The 23073-nt window shown below is 38.1% G+C and overlaps 2 protein-coding genes across 6 annotated transcripts in view; one reads left to right on the forward strand and one right to left on the reverse strand.

The window, feature by feature from the left end:
- LOC121950632 (receptor-type tyrosine-protein phosphatase beta) overlaps window positions 1-16341 on the reverse strand; it is a 41089-nt gene extending 24748 nt beyond the window's left edge. For all 5 annotated transcript variants that reach the window (XM_088080012.1, XM_088080009.1, XM_088080011.1 and 2 more), the window contains exon 1: window positions 16130-16341. In XM_088080012.1, coding sequence (XP_087936138.1) covers window positions 16130-16198 — 69 coding nt within the window. In that variant the 5' untranslated portion in view covers window positions 16199-16341. The remainder of the gene's footprint in view (window positions 1-16129) is intronic.
- A 131-nt stretch (window positions 16342-16472) lies between these two features.
- LOC121950813 (tyrosine-protein phosphatase non-receptor type 5-like) overlaps window positions 16473-23073 on the forward strand; it is a 31140-nt gene continuing 24539 nt past the window's right edge. The window contains exons 1-2 of the mRNA XM_088080013.1: window positions 16473-16619; window positions 16863-16989. The gene's annotated coding sequence lies outside the window, so the exon portion shown is untranslated. The remainder of the gene's footprint in view (window positions 16620-16862; window positions 16990-23073) is intronic.

The following is a 23073-nucleotide window of genomic DNA, read 5'->3' on the forward strand; positions in this document are numbered from 1 at the left end:
TCTTTTCTTGTCCTCATAGGCAGAATTGATATTTTTATTTTTTAAGATATTTTATTAATTTATTTTGTTGGTCCAGAAGTAGTCATTAATCTATTTCAAGTCTAAATATGCAGGAATCAGTCTGGAAAACCATGTGTAAATAGGCCTTTTAAATTAGAAAATAACAATTTCTCACAGATAATCAAAAATATGTAGTTCATGTAGCTCTGAAAAGAAATGGAAAAAAAGAGTTTTCCTCAGGACAGTTCCTTTTCAATGCTGCAAAGAAACACACAAAAGCTCAGTGTTATGGGATAAAGTCCCATTACGTAACTGATAAAAAGGGATCATGTTTGTGTATCAGTGAGTACAAACAAGAAAATAGATCCTGGTTATACCTGACCATCCATCGCTAATCATTCTGTGGCTCCAGCTAATGATAAATGTGGTTGAAAATGTGTACTCCTTCCTCTGGATAGCTCATCTTTTATTCTTCAAAAACAGTTACATAAACATCTTCATGTCCACACAACTCCAACTCTGTACATCTACTAAAAGACACAAGACCAAAGACACAGGTCTGATTCCACATTACTTATTAGCCCAAACTTAATCAGCCCATAGACCCTCACTGACAAGTTGCCTTTCAGTCTGTTTAACAAACAGCTAAACATTAAACACATGGCATCATTGCTCAAACCTGCATCATTCTCTCCACCACCAAAGATAACCGACATGGTCAATCATTAACTCCTATACTCTACAGCGGTCCTGCATCACACAAGCTCTTATCCGGATGTACTAAAAAGTCAATGTTTATTACAAAAAATACATTAACTATAACAATAACAACTACTCTACTATTCAGGTCAGCTCTACTATCATGAAGGAATGATTTATTAGTTTTAGTCAGGCAGCTATCTGTTGGTTTTTTGAGTTTCTTTTTTTGTATTCAGAATATACTTAGACTGTAAATCAAGTGCAATGTTGCAATTTTGAATTAGAAATGTTGTTTAGAATAGGACAGAAGATAAAAGGCGTCACATCTCAAAAATCATCAGACCAGGAAACAGAGAAAAAAAAGACCCATTCTGCATCAAATGTTGCCCCTTTCACCTGCTGGTCCCTGGAGACCAGTGTCCTCTGCTTCACTTTTCTTTTTCTATTCACAACAGTGACCTGTCCCTTCCTTCCACTCCTCTGGGGCTTAATTCTTCTTTCTAAAGTACAGTGGTGCCACACAGCGCCACACAAGAAGTTCAAGGGTTCAGTACGCTTTAAGGATCTGATGAAGCGTGTTTACAACTACAAAAAGATTAATATTAAAGAATAAACTGTGTGCAGAGATGCATCATCATAAATAAAAGTATGACATACATTTAAATGAAATAAAATTTCTGTGTGTTTAATTTTTTACGAAAGTCAGTATTTGAGTTTTTAAAGTCCTCAAACACCTCAAACATGAACAAACCAAACATTACTTTGAATTATCAGAAATGATCAGATGTTGTTAGAGGAACAGTATGAGGAAGTATACATCTGCATGAATATACTTCTGCTGCTTGTGGAGGGTGTAGCGCAGCTGAACTTCACACTAACACCCTGTCAGAGACAGTGTAAATGGCTAAATGGGGACAATTTCTCACTATCTGTAATTTAGTGACACATTTACACATTCTCACCAAAGGGGATTTTTTTAATTTTTTTTATCTCGAGCTTTTATTGCCTTTATGTGACAGGACAGTGTGAGCGTGAAAGGGGGAGAGAGAGAGGGGGAAACATGTAGCAAAGGGCCGAGGCTGGAGCTGAACCGGCAGCTGCTGCGGTGAAGATCCAACCTCTGTATATGGGGCGCCGCTCTATCCACCGAGCCACCAGACGCCCCAGAAGATGGTTTTTAATATTTATAAAGGCGTTCCCCACAGTGGTAATGATTGCCATTGTCGGTTCAAATACCCACATATGGAAAGCTCATAATCTAACAAAATCAAACCTTAATTTCTTGTCTGTTTTTCATATAAACAATTGTTTCTCAAAAACGTATCCAAATCTCAGATGTTCAGGAGGTTTTTTTTACCAAGAGCCAAATTGTACGCAGAGTTCTCTTCCTTCCCAAAACGGTCCTAGCCACTTAAACCTGTAAAAACACAAAACAAAGCCATTGTTGTCAGAAAAATCTGTTTTTTTCTGATGCTGCTTGTAGCAGAAGTGGGTGCTAAGTACGATGGCCCATGTGAAAACGTGACCCTAACCTGCGCCTGTTTTGGTTTGTCCGTTTTGGGCTACTGTAGAAACCCCACAGTGACCGGTTTTTGATTTTAATTTAACAAAAGCAGAACAATTGTTATTTTCAGGTGACTATACACTAAAGGAAACATATTATAATCCCTGCCAAGTTTTCCTTCTAAATCCCACAAGGTAATTGAAATTACTTGAATGACAAAATAATAATAGGCCTATATAGTAAATAATAAGAAAAGAAAAGAAAAGAAAAGAAAAGAAAAATGCAGTCAAAATGCTGCCTTTGTCATTGTCCAACTTTATAAAAGCAAGTTCTGCCTACTGCTAATTTACCTGCGTCGGAGTTGGCAGGAGTTCACTCTTTGAAACCTAAAACATGTAGCCTATAAACACATATGGCACATATATTAGGCTAAAACATACTGAAAAAAAGTTGCTACAGTGTCACATGCTAAGGTAAGTAAAAAACACAAATTTTAAAGATGAAGTTATGAGTTTAAATGATTTAAATGAGTGTGTAAATACTGAGGTCCTTGGCAAACTCTGCAGCTCTATGTTAGCTGTTAGCCTCTGGTTTTGTTATTCTGGGTGTCTTTGTCTTTGATACTCAGCTATTTACGGCTTTGTGTATGTGGTCATTTTGTGTTTACTTGCCATAGTTTTGAGTCTCTTTGTGGTTGTGTCTTTTCTGGTTGTTTTGTGTCTCTTTGTGCATGACCCTTTTTGTGGTTTTGTGGCTTGGTATGTGTAAATTTGAGTGACAGGTGATGCCAGGGCGCGGGGGGTTGCCTAGGCGGCCTTTTCAGAAATCTATCCATGACAGTACTGATAGGACCTTGTGGTCAGGTTGTTTTCTCAACTGCTGTTTCTGAACTCAAGAATGAAGTCTAAACCTCAACAACAGATAGGCCTAAATTTAGTAATCTGTAGGTGTTTGTATTTAGTAAACTCCATATAAAAATACTTTGTGTAGTGAAAGGAATTTTAATTTAGTGGTACATAAACTTAGTAAACACATTACAACTAGAGGGACTTTATGCTTAAGGGCAGCTGTTGCTGGCTCCAGATATAAAACTGCTCGCTGTCTGACAAACTAAACCTCCTCCAGCTCCAGAAGAATATGGTAAAGGTCACATACCACTGTGTGAAAGCCAACTATGACAATCTCGTGTTTTCATACAAATATTCATGTTTTGACCTCTGGGAATGTGATTTTTCTGAGCTAACATTCCCAAATGGTTTATTTCCATTGGCACTCCTCCTCAGTATCACTTATTTTCCTCCTGACTAAATAAACAAAACAACGTCTCAAGCCATTACGCCTTGGCACTGACTCAGAGAGCAGAAATAACTCATGCTCAAAGTCCCATTTGGGAAATTCTGTACTGCCCTACAAACACTGAAGTTCAAATAATGGACGTCATTTTTTATGCATCTACTGGGACTCAGGTCCTCCCATCTTTACATCCTCCCTCCCTGCTTTAACCCTTTAGCTCAAGTCTCACTCTTATCTCAGGACCATACAGGATCACTTAGATTATTGGGCAGTTTATTATGGTCTAACAGTATACTGCTAAGGGTCGTCAGTTTCAGTAAATGTTGCTTTCGATTTTGACACCTATTAATCTGTAACTACCAGATCATTTTTAATTAAAAATGCAAAATGACATGACATGCAAGAGACCTTTTCTTTTAGTCCGATACTCCATTGACTCTGTGAGCTTTAACACCATATTTTAAAGCACTATCCATTTAGATGTGATGAAATTTGATTTGTTTTGTGGTGCAAAAGTCTTGCCTTTCATTCTATTTTCTCTTGGCTTTGCTGAAACACAGACGGCTAGTCGGCAGTCTCCAGTTTTCACTGACTGAACATTAGCCTTGGACGCTCTGCACCACCCCGGTTGCAACCCACCACACCTGGCAGGTGCTCAATAAACCGAAGAGTAGCAAAATGAACAACATGCGTAATGGGTCGAAAAGGTTCTCAGCTTTAAGCAAGTAATGGTTGCCGCTAATAAATAACATTAAATGAGTCCTAAAACCCAGAATTGAATTAGCAATTCCAGTTCCCTTGTCTCAAAGTCAACTGATTTTTAAATGGGTTTTTGGTTAGAAGGTTTGTTTTAGCCTAGCAATAGCTTTCTACTTCTGGCGATTGCATTTAGGCTTAAAAAATCCTGACAGTGGTGTTTATTTGTTAAGATTATTTTGCTGGTCAAAACAGGTAAATATCATGGACATTTCTTTACCACAGAGCTAATTTTCTGTAAGAAGCCAAAATCCAGTGGAAAAATCCCATTGGCTTTTTGACGAGGGAACCAGGGCAACATTAGCTTCTGGGTTGGCCTTCAGAAAAATGTCATCCATGGGGCTTTCTTGAGGCTACTGGTGTGTTAAGTCACAAGTAATCAGATTGTTGAACATAAGCCACTAAAAGATAAGGAGAAAATTGCTTTTGGTGCTTGTTCACATAGCTCAAAGTTTGGAGACATTCAGTTCCTAGAAGCTCTCCAGCATTACTTCATGTAACCATTAGACTTGAGGAGAAATACTTAATGTTCATTGTGAAACATACTTGGCAGGGACTCGGCCAATGACCCTTTTGCCCTGTGTACTGTATCTGTGCCCTTTGACTGGGCCTGTCTGCATGGGGAGGAGGAGGAAATGGCTGTACTGACCACTATATAAACATTACATCAACCCTAAAGGCAGCCAGCCTGCCACTCTCTGATTCCCTTTCATTCCTCACAGTCTGCGTTTGCTGCTCGCCTCCTGATAACGCCCCAGTTCCTTCCTCCGTTATAACACTCAGACCAAATAACAATCAAGAAATCACCTTTAAAGCTGTTTGCTCAGGGATCAGCCCATTTAACCTTAGCTCCTCAAAATCTGATAACTTGGAACAAAAACGTACATTGGGGGAAAACGCGCAATACTTCATTTCTGCTCCTTGAATTACGCAAAGTTGCAGAGGGTGGAGGAGTTGCTGGTGGTGCCCTTGATGACTTGCTGAGTGGAGAAAGTGGATTCCTCTACTGCTGTTTCTGCAAATTCATGTTTTCTGACTCAAACCAAAATATGTGTGTGTGTGTGTGTGTGTGTGAGTGTGTGTGTGTGTGTGTGTGTGTGAGTGTGTCCTATGCTGATTAGCAACACAAAACAAGATTCTCATGGAGGAAATAAAGTCATGCATAACATTGCAAACAGTCTTCTCCTTTCCCTTTCTGATTTTTCTGTCCTTTTTTATTTGATCTTTTTCAGTCATAAAGTGGTTCCTTTTTTTAGCTGTCTTGTCAGTACTTGTGACTCTTGACTATACATGCTTTTTTTTCTTTTCACCTTTTGCAGCGTTTGTGTGTCGACATCTTCTGTCCTCGCCTAGATTGTAGATAACAGTGTTATTGTTGAAGTATAACCCGTGTGTACTTGTATCGTACTTGTTGGAGTCATAAAACATTGAAAAAATTTGTGTTTTTGAGCTAATTCTCAAATTTAATGTTTAATGTTCAGAGTGTGCTTAAGCTCCTGTTGGCTTTGTTGCATCTTTAAAGGCGGGACAATTTACACCTGTATCATTAAGCCTGTTTGAGATCAACTGCTCTACATCTGGAAAGTGGACAAGATAAGGCGACAGAAACAGGGGGCAGTGATTTAAAAAAAAAGGTAGGGGTTATGGCACAGGTGCAATGTAACTGGAGCTGCTGTTTTAATTGTGGCAGCCCGTCACAAATAAATGAATGTAAGGGAAACCCTGAGCAAGTTATAGAAATATTTACATCCTCTTAGATCCATCTGTAGGTTGTGGATCATGTAATAAGCTTTTTATTATTATAATTATTATTATTATTACTAAAAGCCTATTGAGCATTAAATATTACAGTTACACAGAAAATTAGCATTTCCTACAAAACATGTTGTAAGTGCATGGCCAAAACTCAGCTCTTCGTTCAGGCAATGGTCAGGTGCTTCCCATCATTCCCTGGGTCTTGTAGTTGGTGAAGAGAAACTACGGCACCTGCATCTAAAAGCTGCTTCCCCCCTCAATCTCCTGTGTTTATCGCTGCCCAGGTGTTCACGACATTAAAGCAAGTTGGGATCATGTCGGACATAAATCTAATCGCCATGAATTGTGCTGCTGTCGCTGATGTTCGATTCTGCACAGGCCTGGCTTGTCTCAAACAGTCTGGTGACACTAGTAACTCCCAATCATGGTTCAACCCAACTTTGACCTCACTGGGGGTCTAATTGGGAGAGTACCTGAAAAGACCAGTGTGAATGTGCAGGGCCACTACATTTTGATCTCTCTACTATTTTATCAGTCATATTGCACAATTTAAGCAAACATTTCTCCTTGTGTTTAAAATAACTCTAGTCAGCCACCGTCACAGTGATATCAGTGTAAGTAGCCTACATAAAATATTGTTGTTCAACTTTCCACATCAAGATGCATAAGTTTATCTCCTAAAATAAACATAACCTATGTGTGGTGACATCTTCTGAAAGTTGGGATTCTCACTTTCTTCTGTCAGCCTATCTAAATAAATAAACTGGCAGCTTATTCTCTATTTAAAGTTCATTGCCTCAGTAGCTCATGAGCGACCTACTCATTGTTTCTGTTCTAACATAACTTCCTTTCACTTCCTGTGCCCACCCAGAGACCCCTGATAACAGACTTGAACAATATAAAGGACTTTTGAATTAGGCATTATGCTGTGCTTCATACTTCCAGCTCATTAGGCTCAAATAAAGGAAGACAAGAGACACACGACATTAGCTAATAAATCAACGCTTGTCTCAATTAAAATGGTTTGGGTTCACTTGAAGCCATCCTAGAGCATTACTGTTGCCAAAAATTGCTTGACCAACTGCACTGCTCGTTCATCTGCAGTGCAGTTAATTCTCTCGTGCAAATCTTCACCTTTAGGTTTATTGTCTTTCATAAAGATACATGGTTTTGCAACTAGAAATGTTACACACACACACACACACACACAATGACAGGGCTAACTGTTTGCGTCATATGGACAATGTTAATTACCAGTTATTTATGTGTTTGACGGCAGAGTTGAGTCATTTCAGTGTCGGTGGAAGTTTGCTCGGGCCGTCAAACAGCTCAGTGTTTGATGTTAGCTAATGCTGCTGTGTTAATTAGCTCATGCTAACTTGGTAATATTTGAATTGAAAGTGAGGATAACAGCTCAGAGATGGTCCTTTTACTGCTACGTCTAAACTGTTTGTGTCAGTGACAAAATGTTCACCAATTTTTTGTCTGTTAACTTTGAATTCCTGCTTTAAAAGAATGGTTGAATGGTTCAATAAATCAATTTCAAACTGTACTTCTTTTCCATTGTTGGACAATTTACATTCCTATTCTCACATACGATTTTTTTGGGGCATACAAATACTCTATGATAATTTAATACAAGTCAAATAATGTAAGTTGCGTATGCCTATCCAAACATATACTACCCTGTGAGTAATTGATGACTGGAGATATAAGATGAAATTAAGGCACATTGTAACTCACTTTATGGGAAAACCTGAAAACTCAAGATTCAGATTTAGGTTAATTTTTACTGTTTTTTTATGTGAAATACAAATACTTGTACAGGTCTTTTTTATTAGTGTCATCAAAATCTGTTCTATTCTTTTCTTGGTTTACATGCAAGTTAGTAAAAAACTGACGTTTTATTCTTTTTATAAATGCAGATGATCTCTCTAGGTGTGTGTGTTTTATATATTTGTGCTGTGTATACAATAGTGTATCATGCCTTTTAAGTGAAATTCAAAATGAGCATCCTCCTGTGAAATACTATATGAACATGAGTCATAAAAAATGAAATGCCGATAGCCATGTCTAAATATATCTACTGCCTCCAAAAACTCCCTGCGCATGACGGCTTTAGCTATGAGTGTGTTGGTCTCCAGGTACAGTATCAGCCTCCCACACCGCAGTCCTGCCGCTGCTATCGTGGGCCACATCAGAGGCTATGGAAATGAGTGACGTAGTATTTACTGTTCCCAGCACTGTGCAGAGTGCAGAGCTGCTGGCTGCAGATACCCATCTGAGTACAATGCACTTGCCATCAGAGCTTCCTCCTAACGCTGCTGGGCCAGCCAAGCAACAGGAGGAAGATGAGCATGAATGCAGATGTACCCCACACCCACAGATTCTGGACACAAAGAGCGGGGACATCAGAGAAGTGTGATCAGTGTGATGTTAAAATGTGTTAAAGTGGAGCGTGGGGTGTGATGTGTGCTATGGGAAGATAGAGAAAGCATACTGGAGGTTTCAGCTATTATTGACTGGTTTCTTTCTGCTAAAAGGTGTCATTACTGCCTTTAAATTATCAAAGAAACTATGGCTTTACATGTCATTTCTCTTTTAAATACAATGTATGCTGGGAAGGGCTCTTGCCCCACAGACCCTGGACAGAATGATTGGTTTCATCCTGACGGCAACATTAACATCTGTATCACATTTTATGGCAATCACTCAAAGAGTTGACGAGGAATTTCACTAAAAAGAACCTGTTGGTGTGGCACTTGAGGAAAAGTCAGAAAAACTCCAAAGTCATTAGTATAAATTCTCTGGGGACCATGAATGTCGGTACAAAATTTCATGGCTATCCATATAAAAGTTGTTGAGATACGTTAGTCTAAATAAGAGTTGACATCCAGTATTGCCATTCCGGTCCAGTGTAAGCCTAAACTGGTTTGCGTCATTGTGCCAAATCCAACTTGTATTGCATTACTGCAGTTACAAGCAAGATGACAACATGAGTAACATTAGATTGTTTTTTTATAAACTAACTAACAAAGCCACTTTTGACAGGACGAGCACAATTAACTGCTGAGCCGGGGCCGGCAACATAAAGAACCTGGTGGGCAGGTCACATAGTTGCTCCAGCCGCAGCTACACCTACTCCAGCTGCGGTGCTGCTTCACTCTCCGCTTCTTGTTCTTACTTACTGTTTATCATACAAGTAGTTCCAACCAAGCAATCTGATTGGTCCACAAGACATTTAGAAAGTGCTCAAATATGCATGACACAACTTTCTCATCACTAATTACTCCGTCATTTCTTACTCACTGCTCTTAAAGAAATCATGAAAACCGCAAGAAAATCAAAATTTCTGATGCCTGTTCTATGGAGATTTACAAGCAGGATGTCTCAGTGCATTGTGTAGCTACAAGAAATGTGACTGGCTTGTGGCATTTGAGGGCCGGGCTTAGCCATAGGTCAATTTTGCACTTGAAGCACTCCAGCAGTCCATCTGGCTGAGTGATAGAGAGATAAGTGAATCAAGAGAAAAATTATTTTTCATCCCCACTACAGACTTGCTTTGCCACGATAAGCTCCGAGGCCTCTGGTTGAGTGATCTGCTCACAATAAAGCCTTTTAGGCCGAGAGAGGAGCCTGAGTCTCATTTACATGGACTGGGGAACTGTGACTCTTTGTAATTCATCTTGTACACGCTGAGCTTCCAGTTGTAACCCTGGTCGACAGCAGCATGTTTGGGGATGTTAATATGAAATTGGACTGTCATGATACAGAAGGAGAGGGGTTGAGAGTGGGCGGAGGGTGCAGCATTCCACAAAGACGTGACTTTTGCTCTTTAAATCATTAATGGGATGCAAGCTTTCTAATCTGGACAAAGTGACAATACATTTTAGAAAGAGACACTTGTGTTCAGATCAGACGTCATCGTCATCCACATTTTATAGCAGTGCAAGGCATTAGAATAGCAGCTAGCCAGAGAGAGAGAGTCCACAGACAAGCCAGATCTTTAAAGTGTTAGAAAACATCATGGTTCTTTGTTCCAAGATGTCTCTTACTGATAATAATGTCACTTATCTCTCATTTCAACATGCTGTTGGGAGGCCACAGACACATAAGAGAGAAACAGATACAGCGGATGGGAACAGAGGAGGGCTCCAGAATCATGCAAAGTGTTGTACTTTTCCTGGGTCACTAAGTGTCAGGCAGGGACTCTGCACAAACGCCCTTTGGACTGCACCTAACAAACTACACTGTATTCTATTTTTAATGCCATTTCAGACTGATTTTCAGTGTACGATGGCCACACAAATGTCATGAAAAGTTCCTCAATTCAAGAAAAAGACGTATATTAGCTACTGAACGGACGTGTTATTTCAAGCAGAAGAGCGGCCGCAGAAAAAAGACAGATTCATTAAAGGAGTCAGAATTGAAAACTGAATAATGCATTAGATGTTAATGAATCAGTTCTGTTTAATTTTGTGTTATATATTGATTTAATAAGACACGCTTATATATCAAACTTTAATAATCCTCACAGGGACATTAGGTTCAGCAGAGAAATAGACTAGAATATGGAATAATATTGAGTACGTGAATAAACAGATAACACATAAATTAATAAAATAAAATAAAACCAGAAAATCAAATAAACACAATAAAAATATTTCAGTTGTTCCCACACTATCCTGAATATATGCAAGCATCAATCATAAGCTACAGCATCTTAAAGGCCCAGTGCACCGTTCATCCATCTCCACAGGGAATTTTAATTATTTTGCTTAATTATGCCTATCCAAGATCCTATTGGCTAATGGAGTCTGGTGATTTAATGTTAAAATCAAGGCATGTTAGCACAGTAGCTTAATTCCAACCAAAGGAGAAGTCTAATAAACCCAAGAAGAATTATAAGATCCGGGGTAGAAAGTATCTGTAAAGCCTTTTCGTGTTTTATCTGACTGATATGACACTGGAGGGACAGGACGCTGCGTGAATGATTCGTACTAAGTCCTGGATGAGACTTTTCTGTGATCAACGTGGAACAAACGATGGAAAGAATTGTGCACAACAAACAATGACATCTTTTACAGCACATTAACGTACAGGAAAGGCATATAATAATGTGATTATAACAGCAAAGACTTATTTTGACCAAATTAAACATTATCATTCTTCTAGCAATACACATATTAGACTAGAAAACCAAAATTAGACTTTGATAAGCTTGTCTGCACAATGATGCTTTTGACTCTGTTCACCATCGTACATCTAATTATACTATGATTAAAAAAAGTTAAGTTCGCCTGCTTACAATCTCTGACAGGAACGTAAATATAAGGTCACAATCATAAATCATTTTTAAAAGGGGAACTGAAATTAAAACAGAGACACAAACTAAATAAAAAAGCACATCTTACTAAAATATTCAGTCTAGAAAGGTAGTAAACATACAGACTGTGACGTGTATTTAAATGGATTATTAACATGATCAATGTGTTTAGTATGGAAAATGTCAGTATGCAAAAATGTCATTTCAGAGAAGCAAAGTATTTCCGCTTTTTCAACTGAAACTTCTTTTGTGCTCCAAAATTTACATTTTTCTGTTTGTTTTTTTTTTTTCAATCTAATGCGTATACTGTTTTTGAAAGCATGCATTTGAAAGCAAAGACATGCTGCTATCCCTACATTGCTCTAGTATTAAGAATAATTTCTTAATATCTGCAACACAATCTTTCTGACTACTTTCCTTGACTTCAGTAGAGCACAAAGGTGTTAACGCCCTGCTAAAATAGTCACTTCCTAATTTCTGCAAGGAAACACTGACAGACTCTCAGATACAGTACAGTATGTTACAGTAAGAGCAGCCACGACATGATGTCAATACACAAATTCTGCAAAAAGATTACAAAAGTGAGTCAGTTCCAAAACAAGCACTTGTGCTGGACATACATGCACAGAGCCCTTTAACCAAGTAGTTACTTTGCAGCCTGTTTCGCATCTAGCAGCTACAGCACTGTCAGTCAGTACTGAAACAAGTCAAAAATTGTTGTTCTCATACGTCTGTTGGGCACAAAAACATGTTTAAATAGGTTCCAGGTTAAAGAAATACATACGTTTCCCTTTAACTTAATTGCTTTTGACCACAACTTTAGGCTCAATGACATTAAATTTAAGTAAAACACTGGACATTTATCAACAACTGACACCATTAAAATAATTTTTGATAATGAAGCAAGCAGTTAAAGCCATCCCATGTGACCCATCATCAGAGCCTGTTTCTTTACAGTATTTAAACAAACTGTGTTGGTGTCTGATTCACATTTGCATGTGTTCTGCGGGGCCTGTGTTCATCTCTGCTCACAGTGTGTATTCTCCATAGAAGTGGACTGCAACTTTACTTCCTCATTAAAGCCAGTGCAGTTATCGTGCCAGTTCTGCATGAGTGTTTCAACAGAGGACAATGACTCATTAAATTTAAGAACTGATGCGACAAAGTGACCTTTGCCTAAAACGTTTAACTTTCAAGTCTTTATCATGATTATTTTGTCAAAGACATGTTTCCGAGGTCGGGAATCAACTTTAATGTTCAATTAATAAAAACTATTTCAATCCTTTACAAAGGATCATATCCCGCACCTATTGCATGTGTATGTTGTAGTTATATTATACCTTAACAGAACAACACAACACAGGACCATACTAATAAATATGGGATAGCTAAAATAACATTCATGCACGTTGAATTTTTAACAATTTTTGCTCTTGCAGTTCAACTAAATTCAACTATGAGCCCCAGTCTGAAGTGGAATGTTATTGGTGCTGAATTTGAATGCAATGAAAGGAGAATTACATTTTGTGTGGCTGTTATGTAATTGAACACTATCTTCATACCAGGATGTAACTAATTAAATATCTTAAAGGATGTGGGCACCTATATGCCTTCTTTGCATGACGTAAAGACATTTAAACATTAATCTGTTTCCATTAACAGCAAGCTGTCAGACCTTTAAGGGAAAAGGGAGTTGTCTGTCAGCGCCTCTGTTTTCTTATCTGATGCCTCTATGATAAAATTCTGATGAAAGTTGTGGCAAATGTGGTTATCATTAAAGGAAGCCATCACGGACCGTTTTTAGGATAAGTTACTCGAAGCTCGGTGTCTTAACTTTAAAATTTTCTCTCTGTATGCAGAAATATCCACCTGCTCAGAGGTTATGTGGTATAAACACGTCGCATCACTTCTGCCACTTCTGCTTTAAAGAGAGGACAGTCATGACTGCACGAGTGAGGACCGTCTTCGCACTGTTATTGCCTCTTCAAAATCTATATAGACTTTTTACAAAAGAGCTTGCATCAGTCTGAGTCCACAGATCACAATCATTGCCAAACCGATCTTATTTATTGTACTGAGTGTTGGCAGTTCCTCTTACTTATGTTGTGTTGTACATTGCTGCGTCATAAACACATGTCCTGTTTCTTTATATCCTAATTTTATACATTGTACTGCAGTAAAAAGGCACATCATTTTACATTTTTACACACTCAGCACATTATACATATTTTTAATTTAAAATATGTATACACACTACTGCTATTTTTTTTTAATTTCTGTATTTACATTATATTTTTACATAGTTTTTGCTTGTACTTATTTTTACTTTCTGTGATTCTCTATACTTGGCATCAGAGTCACTGTAACAAAACCACAGTATTTCTCATTCTGATTCTGATTAAAAACTTTGACAATTTAAAGGATTATTTCTAAGCAGTAACTCTAAAGGTTTTAAATGTGTAAAAACAAATTAGTCACATGTATTTGGAGGGAAAATTTTGGGTCTGTGCGTCCCTGAAAAGGACCCTCTGATATAACGCACTTGAGCTACGGCAAAAAGTCATCATCTGTGGTGTGAAAGCCGGGAATCTGACATTTGGCAGCACTGAGCCTCATTAAAAACACCTCCACCTTATGCGGAAGATAATATTTAAACTTTTACGATAACTTGTCATTTTAGTCATCAATACAGTCCGTTACTGTCTTCTTCAAAATCACCAGTGGTCACGGCACACACCTCTCTCTGGAGTTCATCAGACTGTGGTTGCACCTAATAAACTGGTAAGTTAGTGCAGAGCCGTGGCTGCAGGAGTGACAGGGACACTGAACTGCACCTCATTCCATTCCTGACCCCTTTGTGTTGGCCACACACATCCTCACATGCCATTCTCAACCTCTCTCACCCTTTCTCTCCCATCTCTCTCTCCAGAAAGACCAGTGGGACAAGGACAGGTGGGTCTGTGGCTGCCTCAGTCCAACTATGTAATCTTTGTTTAGAGGGACACATTTTTTACACATTTCACACTACAGGTCAGGTCACTGGAGACTGACCTGTGCAAACCAGAGTAACTAACTCATCAGTGAAGAGAAAATTCAAAGTACCCTTAGAGTACTTGACTAAAGCAATACAAGTAATGCATTCATATTTTTACAATTAATTCAGCATCATTTGATATAATATATGTTCTCTACTCTTCAAATAAATAGCCCATTGTTAAACCTCTTCAACTGAAGGTCGGCGTACACTGGAAAAAGTATTCACATCTTCTACCAGTACAAGTAAAATCCCATTTACAATCTTAGCCAAGTAAAAGTACAAAAGTATTATCCTCAAAATGTGCTTAAAGTATCGAAAGTAAATGTACTCATTGTACGAATGTTCCATATAAGTATCATATTAATTACGTTACTGGATTATAAAAATCAGTGCATGAATGTGTACAAATGCTTGACAATATATAGACAATATATCAATATCATGATATTAGACAAGATATTGCTTTAGATTTTGGAAATTGTACTGTCATGTTGTCTTTTCCTGGTTTTAAAGACTGCACTGCGGTACACTGACGTAATTTCTTAACTTACCAGATTTTTCCAGCTGCTCTTTTATTTACTTGAAATCACTTAGTCACAATGTCCACATAACCAAAAAAAGTTTTTGACAAGAAGGGGGTTATAATTTAAGAGAAAAAATCAATCTGAAACAATGTTATGCACACACAAATCTTAAAAGTATGTATATTTCTGTTTGTGTTATGCTTGTGTGGAATGAACTGGAGGAAGAAATCAAACACAGTAATATCAGACTGTTGAAAAATATGTTCAAAAAGAGAAATTTTGCGAGGTACAGAAATGAGGGTTGGGAATGTAAAGCATGCTAATGATGTTATTGTTGTTTTCTTTTTTTCTATAATTGGATCATGTTGTTGATTATATAAATGAAGAGCATTAACAGAGTGGTATAGGTGTGGGGATGGACGCTTGGTCGGAGAGTTTTTTAATGATTGATGGGTAAGAACAGAACAAGGAAAGGACTGGACAAGCATTTTGCTACTTCCAATTTTTTTACGGACATGTGAATTAACATTGTTTGATGAAAATCTGATGCATATGTTGGCTATTACTTTGTTTCTTTGTTTTCATGTGCATTAACTTTATTATTATTATAAATTAAATGTTCAAACTAAAGTCTATTCAATTAAAAACAACTATGTTAATATTTTGTGAAAGCTTTATTGTGAAACCTTACAATATCCTCACAATATCCATACCACGGTTTTTGGTCAAAAAACACTAAAGCTGTCAAATAAATCTAATGAAGGGAAAAGTTCAATATTTGACTACAAAATGTAGTGGACTAGAAGTGTAAAGTAGCATAAAATGGAAATACTGAAGTAGAAATACCTCAATTTTTACTTAAGGGCTACTTGAGTAAGTTAATTTCCCCACTGTCAGCTTTTTAATTAGACTTACATTTGAAACCAGTGAAAACTCTCAAAAGACCATTACTCCTCTTATAAGCCATGGCATTATCATCTGCATCCGAGCTTTCTTTGGAGCAAACTGTTTTTCTTTTCATAAACTTCTCTCATAAGTCTGAGCTGCACAAACTCCTGGCCAGAGAAGTTTATCAACCTATCAACCCAGCAGCTAACCTGCGTAACAGGTGCAGTCAGTCCCGCGTGATCAACACTGACCTCCTTCATCCAAACAAAGCGCCCTGTTGTCATGAACAAAACCACCTGGCTCCATTTTGGGAAAAATAATAGCAAAATGAATGACAGCTTTCTTACTTTGAGAAGAGCGCTGAAGAGCACAAGAGTCCGCAGAGAGACGCCGGAGCGCACCACTGGCTTCATCATGCCGCAGGCTTTTCGGGGGAGGTAGACTCACTTTTCTACCAACTGAGAGCTTTCATGTCCAAACTTTCTTCCTTGCTTCAAAAGTCTCTTCGTCGAACTGTCGCTACATCAGGAGGATTAAAAGTCCGAAGAGGAAACTTTCTTTTCTCGATGTCAATGGGGAGGAGCAGCGGTCAGCGCGTCACTCCGGGAAGTTTTGGTGAAATGTGCCACTCCTCTCATCATCAGTTCACCCCCTCTGTTGCAGTATCACCACCGATGTGTCACAGCTTCGACGGTCCGAGCTAGAAAAAGGGCTGCCCGGTCATGCAGAAATGCACAGTCACCCCGCATTCTTGCCATAACTTGGCCAGGCAGGGTGGAGGAATCTATCCAAGGGGTCTCTTTCTTTACTAATGCCACACAAAACCGAGCTGCCAAGGTAAATGCTTTTAGGAAACTTCCCTGAAGTTACTGGCCTAGTTTCACTGCTACAAACAAGAGATGCCAGCAACTGCACATGCAGGGGCGTAGCAAGGAATCATGGGCTCATATATGAAGGAGGACCTCACATAAAACTAGGCTACATACGCAGCATAAATATGCAAATACTTTTGAAATTGGTGGGACATGACCAGAGAAGAAAGAGAAAATGGACTGTGGCATTCCCTTTTTTTCTCAATAGGTAGAAAACGTACAAGCAGTGCTACCCATGAGACACATAAATGCTCCTACTGGCTGGTGACGTAATGTGGACTGGTCCGCAAGAAACATTGATGGCTGGCGGGTAAACAATCTCCTATAGATACAAGGTAAGCTAAAATATGTTTCTGAAAACATTTAAGGGTGGAAATAGGCAACTGGTTTATGATCAGCACTGCTTAGTTTTACTGTTTGATTCTTTGATTTCATTTTTTTCTGCCTCTGTTTTCACTGTGCAGGAAGAAGTATGGCACCAACTCCCTGTTCACAAACTCTAGCTATTAGAGCTAAACACAGCACTAAAACAACTTTCTAAGAATACTTTTTGAGAGAAATAGACAGCACAGTGTCTGGTTTATTTAGAGAAGTACAACCTGTAGTTCCAACTTCACAAGAGCCAGTGAAACTCTGCTGGGTTACGTAAAATATGTCCTCTGGTGAAGTGACATTTAACACTAACAATGCCATCACGGTGCAGTTAGGTTTAGGCAGAAAAATCACTATGTCATGGTTAGGAGAATTACCATATTTTGGCTTAAAACACATGTTTGGTGACAAAAAAATGCTGTTAAAGCAAAGACAGTTCTGGAGAAATTACCCAACTTCAGTGGCTTAAAGGCTGCCGTTTTGGTGTTTTGGTTTTGAACTAGGGTTTTCGGTGGTCTAAGGTGTCTCGACTAGGATACACACCATCCACCATCCCATCCCCCTCCCAATGACAAAAGTCAGCTTAGACTATATATTACATCACTTTGGAAAGATTGATATGACATGTATGGAAATATGCAATGCGTTGTGCTTTGCAGAAACGTGTAATGCAAACTTTTTCTTTTGGCAACTTCTTGAGTTCTGTTGACATTTGCTATTTTGTCAGAGGGCAAAACAGACCAGAAGTAGACCCTGAGTGTGCTGATTTTGAACCTGCCCCATTATAAATCATGGGGCAGATGAATTTGTTCTTTTTAAACATAGCTGAAAAATGAAATTAAATTTTTTTCTTGATCCTGCTACATCTTTTTAGAGTTGAAGAAGGAATGCTATGCACCTCCTCTCTGTCCATTAAAGAATCAGGAATAAAATAAATATGAGTGTGCATATTAGTCGACTCAAGCTTATTTATAGAAGCTTTTTATCAGCTTTGTCACAGAGCGCTGTACAGGAAACAGACAACTTTTACGCATGACTGGCTTGTGACATCATGTAGAAGAAAAAATATTCATATTTAAGGAACTGAAGGAAGAATTTTATCAATAAAAGTTAACACCAAAAAAACAAGTTCTGTTTGAGTGCAAGTACTTACTTTAAATGTACGCAATTAGGCAAATCTCCTTATTTCACCCATATTTTTTCTTCACAAACTTATCAGGTTGTCACTGTATTGTCCTCAAATCTCTTTTGGAAAGGTACAACATTTGTTGGACACAAGCCCCCTGTGCTGTCACCCAAAAGGTGGTGGTTATTATCCAAGAGTGAACAATGGTCTTTGACTCATCCCTCCATAGTTTGTCCTGCTGGAGGGAGCTGGTCACTAGGCTTTGGTGATATCGTCGTATTCCAGTATTCCAGAGTTTAGAAATCTCAAAGGTATGGTTTTCAATACCATCATAAATACAGGCATTCCTCTTTCTATTAAACTCATTGTATGTAGTGCACAGCATGCACCACCACAGCTCAGTCTGTGGTCTGTACTGGTAGAACAGGCACGTATAATGTCATAAACTGTACACCCCAGTGAAATTTCAATAACGTATAAAATATAACATACCGCCCAAGCCTACTGGTCACCTTACTTGTTGCTTTCTTTGTCACCTATGCTGAGAGATGGTAGAGTGAGAGAACTCCCCATGTCCACATGTTGAAGTGCCCTAGGCAGGACACTGAATCCCAAATTGGTGCTGTATCATGTTTATATTAACACAGGTCTTGATGAACAATTAAACAGCAGGGTGCATCAAGCCAACTTCTAGCATAAGTTTATGGACATACACCAGTAATACAAAAGTTCAACAAATGCTTGGATTAGCTGCAGTAATATTTTTGAAACTTCCAGCCACAGGAGGAAATTGTTAGCATTGTAAGTCTCTGCAAACCATGGATACATTACATTTTTAGTTTGATATCAGTTTTTCTTCAGTGACGTAGCTCTGATTACATGAGGCGACTTTGTCATCCAGAGATGGTGGATGGCGTGACAGCTAGGCGAGACAGCTTCCAAGCTGCTCACCACTGTTTGAGACCAACAAACAACAAAAGCAGTCGTTTTTTTAACTAGACAGCAGCAGCATTTCCTGTTGTTATTGTGCCACCCAAAGTTTATGCCAAACATGATCTTTTTCTGACCATAACCAAGTGTTTTTTGTGTCTAAACCTTACAATACGTTAATCAATGTGTTGTTGAAATGTAAAGGTTGAACATATCCACCACATAATAACATACAAATGTTACTGTGGTTTGCTGACACATTCAGTGTCAATATATATTCTGGGGATTAGGTTGGAAATTACAGTCAGTCCTTTTCAGATGATCAATTGATTTTTCATCAATTGGAATAATCTTTTTATCACCTCCTGTAATTTTACTTTTATATCTTCTCTCTTCATTCTTTTATTGTAAGTCTCTATCCTTTAATGTTTTATATTTCATTGCTCTGTAAAGCACTTATGAATTGCCCAGTTGTATGAAATGTATGGAAATTAAGCTGCCTAGCTTGATACTCAAGACAGGTTTTGGTCTGAATATTACTTGAAGTTTTACAAAAAAAATGCAAAATCATTATTGCTTCAAAGTAGCAAGACAGCTTATCTAACTGTGAATTGTTCTGATGTGTTCATGCAACATTAACACCTCTTAATACTTGTGTTGCATCGCTAAAGATGTGCTCTGTTGAGTGGGTGATATTCTGACCTTTAAATAGTACACTGGATGCCGAAGCTGCCATCACTTTGTGACAGACAGTTTCATAATGGCTGTTGTAAGAGGCCTGCTGATGATGGCTAATGGAGATGGAAATGATATGAACTGGTCACGATGACCCACCATTCCCAAGGAAATGTTGTGTAATCCTCTGGGGGTTGTTGCAGCATGTTTGTCTGTGTTTTTCTGCAGGCTTGTGCTTTTGCTGCCATATACAGTATTTCTTTTTCTTTTTTCTGTGATTGTATAATGTTTGCCCCCTTCCATCTCTCCACTGTCCCAACTGTCCAGAGATCAAGAGTCAAGTAGTTTTGTGTGTGAGATGATGCTGATAGTGTGCAGACACAGAGACTTGGAAGGAATGTCACGTTATCTGCATGAATTCATAAACATGCGCACGTCACTTAAACCTTAGGCCTCAACATCCCAGCTGGAGTGCACTGAAGTTATACTGTGGTTATAGATAGAGTGCTACTCAAACAGCAGCACCACCAGTTTCAGTTTATGTAACATTATTGTAAGAAATGTTTATTCCGCTTTTATATTGCCCTGATTACTTCAGATAGTCATGTAGTGTCGTGCAACAAGTTTCTGACATATTAACATAACAGTATATTGTGGTGAATACATTATGTCCCCGATATACCTGACAAGAATACACTGTAAAATACTGGCATGTTGTAGAAGTGGGTGTTCGTGCTATAGAGAATACAGGTTTTTTTTTCCATGGTGCACAAGGAGTTGTTGTTTGTTGGTTTCAAATAGTGGCCACAACAGTAGTCTGTGGGTTGTCTGGCGTCTTGCATCGATAATATGCCATCTACCATCCCCTCCCTTCCTGACGACAAAGCAAGCGACTATGTCACTTCAGAATCATTGATATGATGTATTTAAAACATACACATGAAATTTATGTGGCTTACAGGAATGTACAATGACAACTTTTTTTTTTGAGACTATCACAACTTCCCTTTACACTAATGCTCTTTTTAGTCACAGATGCAATATATAGAAGCTGCATGAAAAGACACCAGTTTCAAACTTATCTCTTTTCCTGGAGAGTGGCAGAATTGGTTTTGCAAGTTTCTGCAAAAGAACTTTGCATTAACATTTACTATTCATCTCTAATTCACATTTGAAGAAATGAGCCAAGCGGTCTACTCACCATAGAGCTGCGGCTACACAGGCACCCACAGTACTCCACAGTACTACTCAAAATGTCAATGGTGTTTTCCAAATATTGGAGAGTATCATTTTTAACAGCCCCATCAAGAACTCTCTCGTCGGGTGGTATTTCATCCTCACTTGAATCACTCTCCTCTGACATTTTCTCCCTTTTTCCTGTACTTTATCCTGCCCGTCATTTATTCACCTATTGATAAATGAAAAGTTGCATACAGATATGTACGAGATTATTTCAATTTCATGAACATTCCCATTAAGTAATGAAGCCTTATAGTCAAAAGATAACACTTAATCATGTGTGAATTTGTGAATTCCTTTCCAGAAATTCTTCAGTCTTTGTAAAATCACTGAAATACTTCTTCACCCAAGCTGATGTGTATTAAAATGGATGCAGCTGCTTTAAATCAACCCAATATCAACACCTCTTTTTAGCAAAAGGGGCCTTCACATAGGCCTGCACAATCCTATAGTTAAGCAAAAGATTAAACTACATTTGCAATTGGAAGAAAAAAATCTTGGCATGATACATTTCTGCAAACCACTGAAATGTTACACGTGCACATTATTATGTGGCAGATACATTGAAACTTTATGTTTCAACAATTCTGTGTTTAACATGTGGTTATGTTTAGGCATAAAAACCGCTTGGTTAAGGTTAGGAAAAGATCATGTTTTGACTAAAAGTACCTACTTTGCAGGGCACAGTCCTAGCAGGAAAAGCAGTGATGTATTTGCTTACGTGTAAGGTCAAAAAGTCATCAAAGTATAATGCATCACTGCTTTATATGGAATCGGTGTACACGTTCACCTTGTTTGTATATCTCTCACCTACAATGTGAAGTGCAAACACAGATGCAAAACAAATTGTGCAATTTACTCACATAATGCAAATAAAAATACAAATTAATGCTGTCTTTTTCCCTTTTCTACATTTAACAGGCCTCCATGCTCCATTTCTATCCATTGATAAAGGTAAATATAGCTCCAGTGTTTGCCTTTAGCTCTTACAGTAGACATAATGCAAATCAGACATATTTCCATGAACAGACAGGATCCTCTTTTTATGTTACTGTTGTTTTAAGGAGATTTATAAACATGACAAACAGTGACATTGCATGGGATGGTGCCTGTAAATGCTGGTAAATGTGAGGCACTGAGGTGGCTATTTTTCCATGTTAGATTTTGTACTGTTATAACAAAAGAACAAACGGGGAAAAAAAGGAAAGAGTGAAATCAGATGGTGTCCATATGATGATTAACTGTATATTTTGATTACATATTTTATCAGAGTCAGCTGGAAAGAGATTCAAACAAGCAAAGCGACCCAGTTCAAGTTCAGACATCAGTCTGAAAAGGTGATGCTTTGAATGTTGAAGTTACACGCAGAAAAGGAACCAAAGCATTTCTAGCTCCAGACCAAATAAAGAAGACAATGGAGGAATTTCCTAATTAAGCCAAAATGGTTATATACATTGGCCGTCAGCCACAAAACTCAAACTGGAGGTGTTTATCAGAGATAAAGAAGTCGAAGTTGAAGTATGTGTAAGATAAGTAGAAGTGATTGCTGGTTGTTTTGGATGTAAAGGGACATAAAAATCACACTGATGTCACACCTTTCACATAGATTATTTTTTGACAACCTAGTTGTATTTTATATAAGTTTTCCTTTCATCTCATGTCTAAAAAAAAAAAAAAAAAAAAAAAACCAGAAAGATTTTCTTGATTTTTATTCCCAGTTTGTGATTGCTGGGAGGATGTTTTTAAATGTTTTCAATCCAAGTGAACCCCACCTTTTCCTCAGCTAACTGTGTGATATGATGATAGTTCTCTGAAAGAAAAATAGCCTAAAACTTGCTGATTTAATAATAGAGAAAAGTGTTTGAAGTTTGTTTACACAATCTGTTGCCAATTTTTTTTTTTTTTTTTTTTTTGTTCTTTGCTTCCAATGGAAACACCCAAGGGAATAGCCAATTAATTATTTTTCTCTATATACAAGCTGGGCAGTTGCTAGTTAATTACAAGACACGTCCTTTTTAGCTTTGGTAACAACTGAGTAGTACAGAAACCATCTCATCTCTATCCTATAAACTGAACA

The sequence above is a fragment of the Plectropomus leopardus genome, chromosome 7, assembly GCF_026936395.1.
Source record: "Plectropomus leopardus strain MGB_pleo_1.0 chromosome 7, ASM2693639v1, whole genome shotgun sequence".
Lineage (NCBI taxonomy): Eukaryota > Metazoa > Chordata > Actinopteri > Perciformes > Serranidae > Plectropomus > Plectropomus leopardus.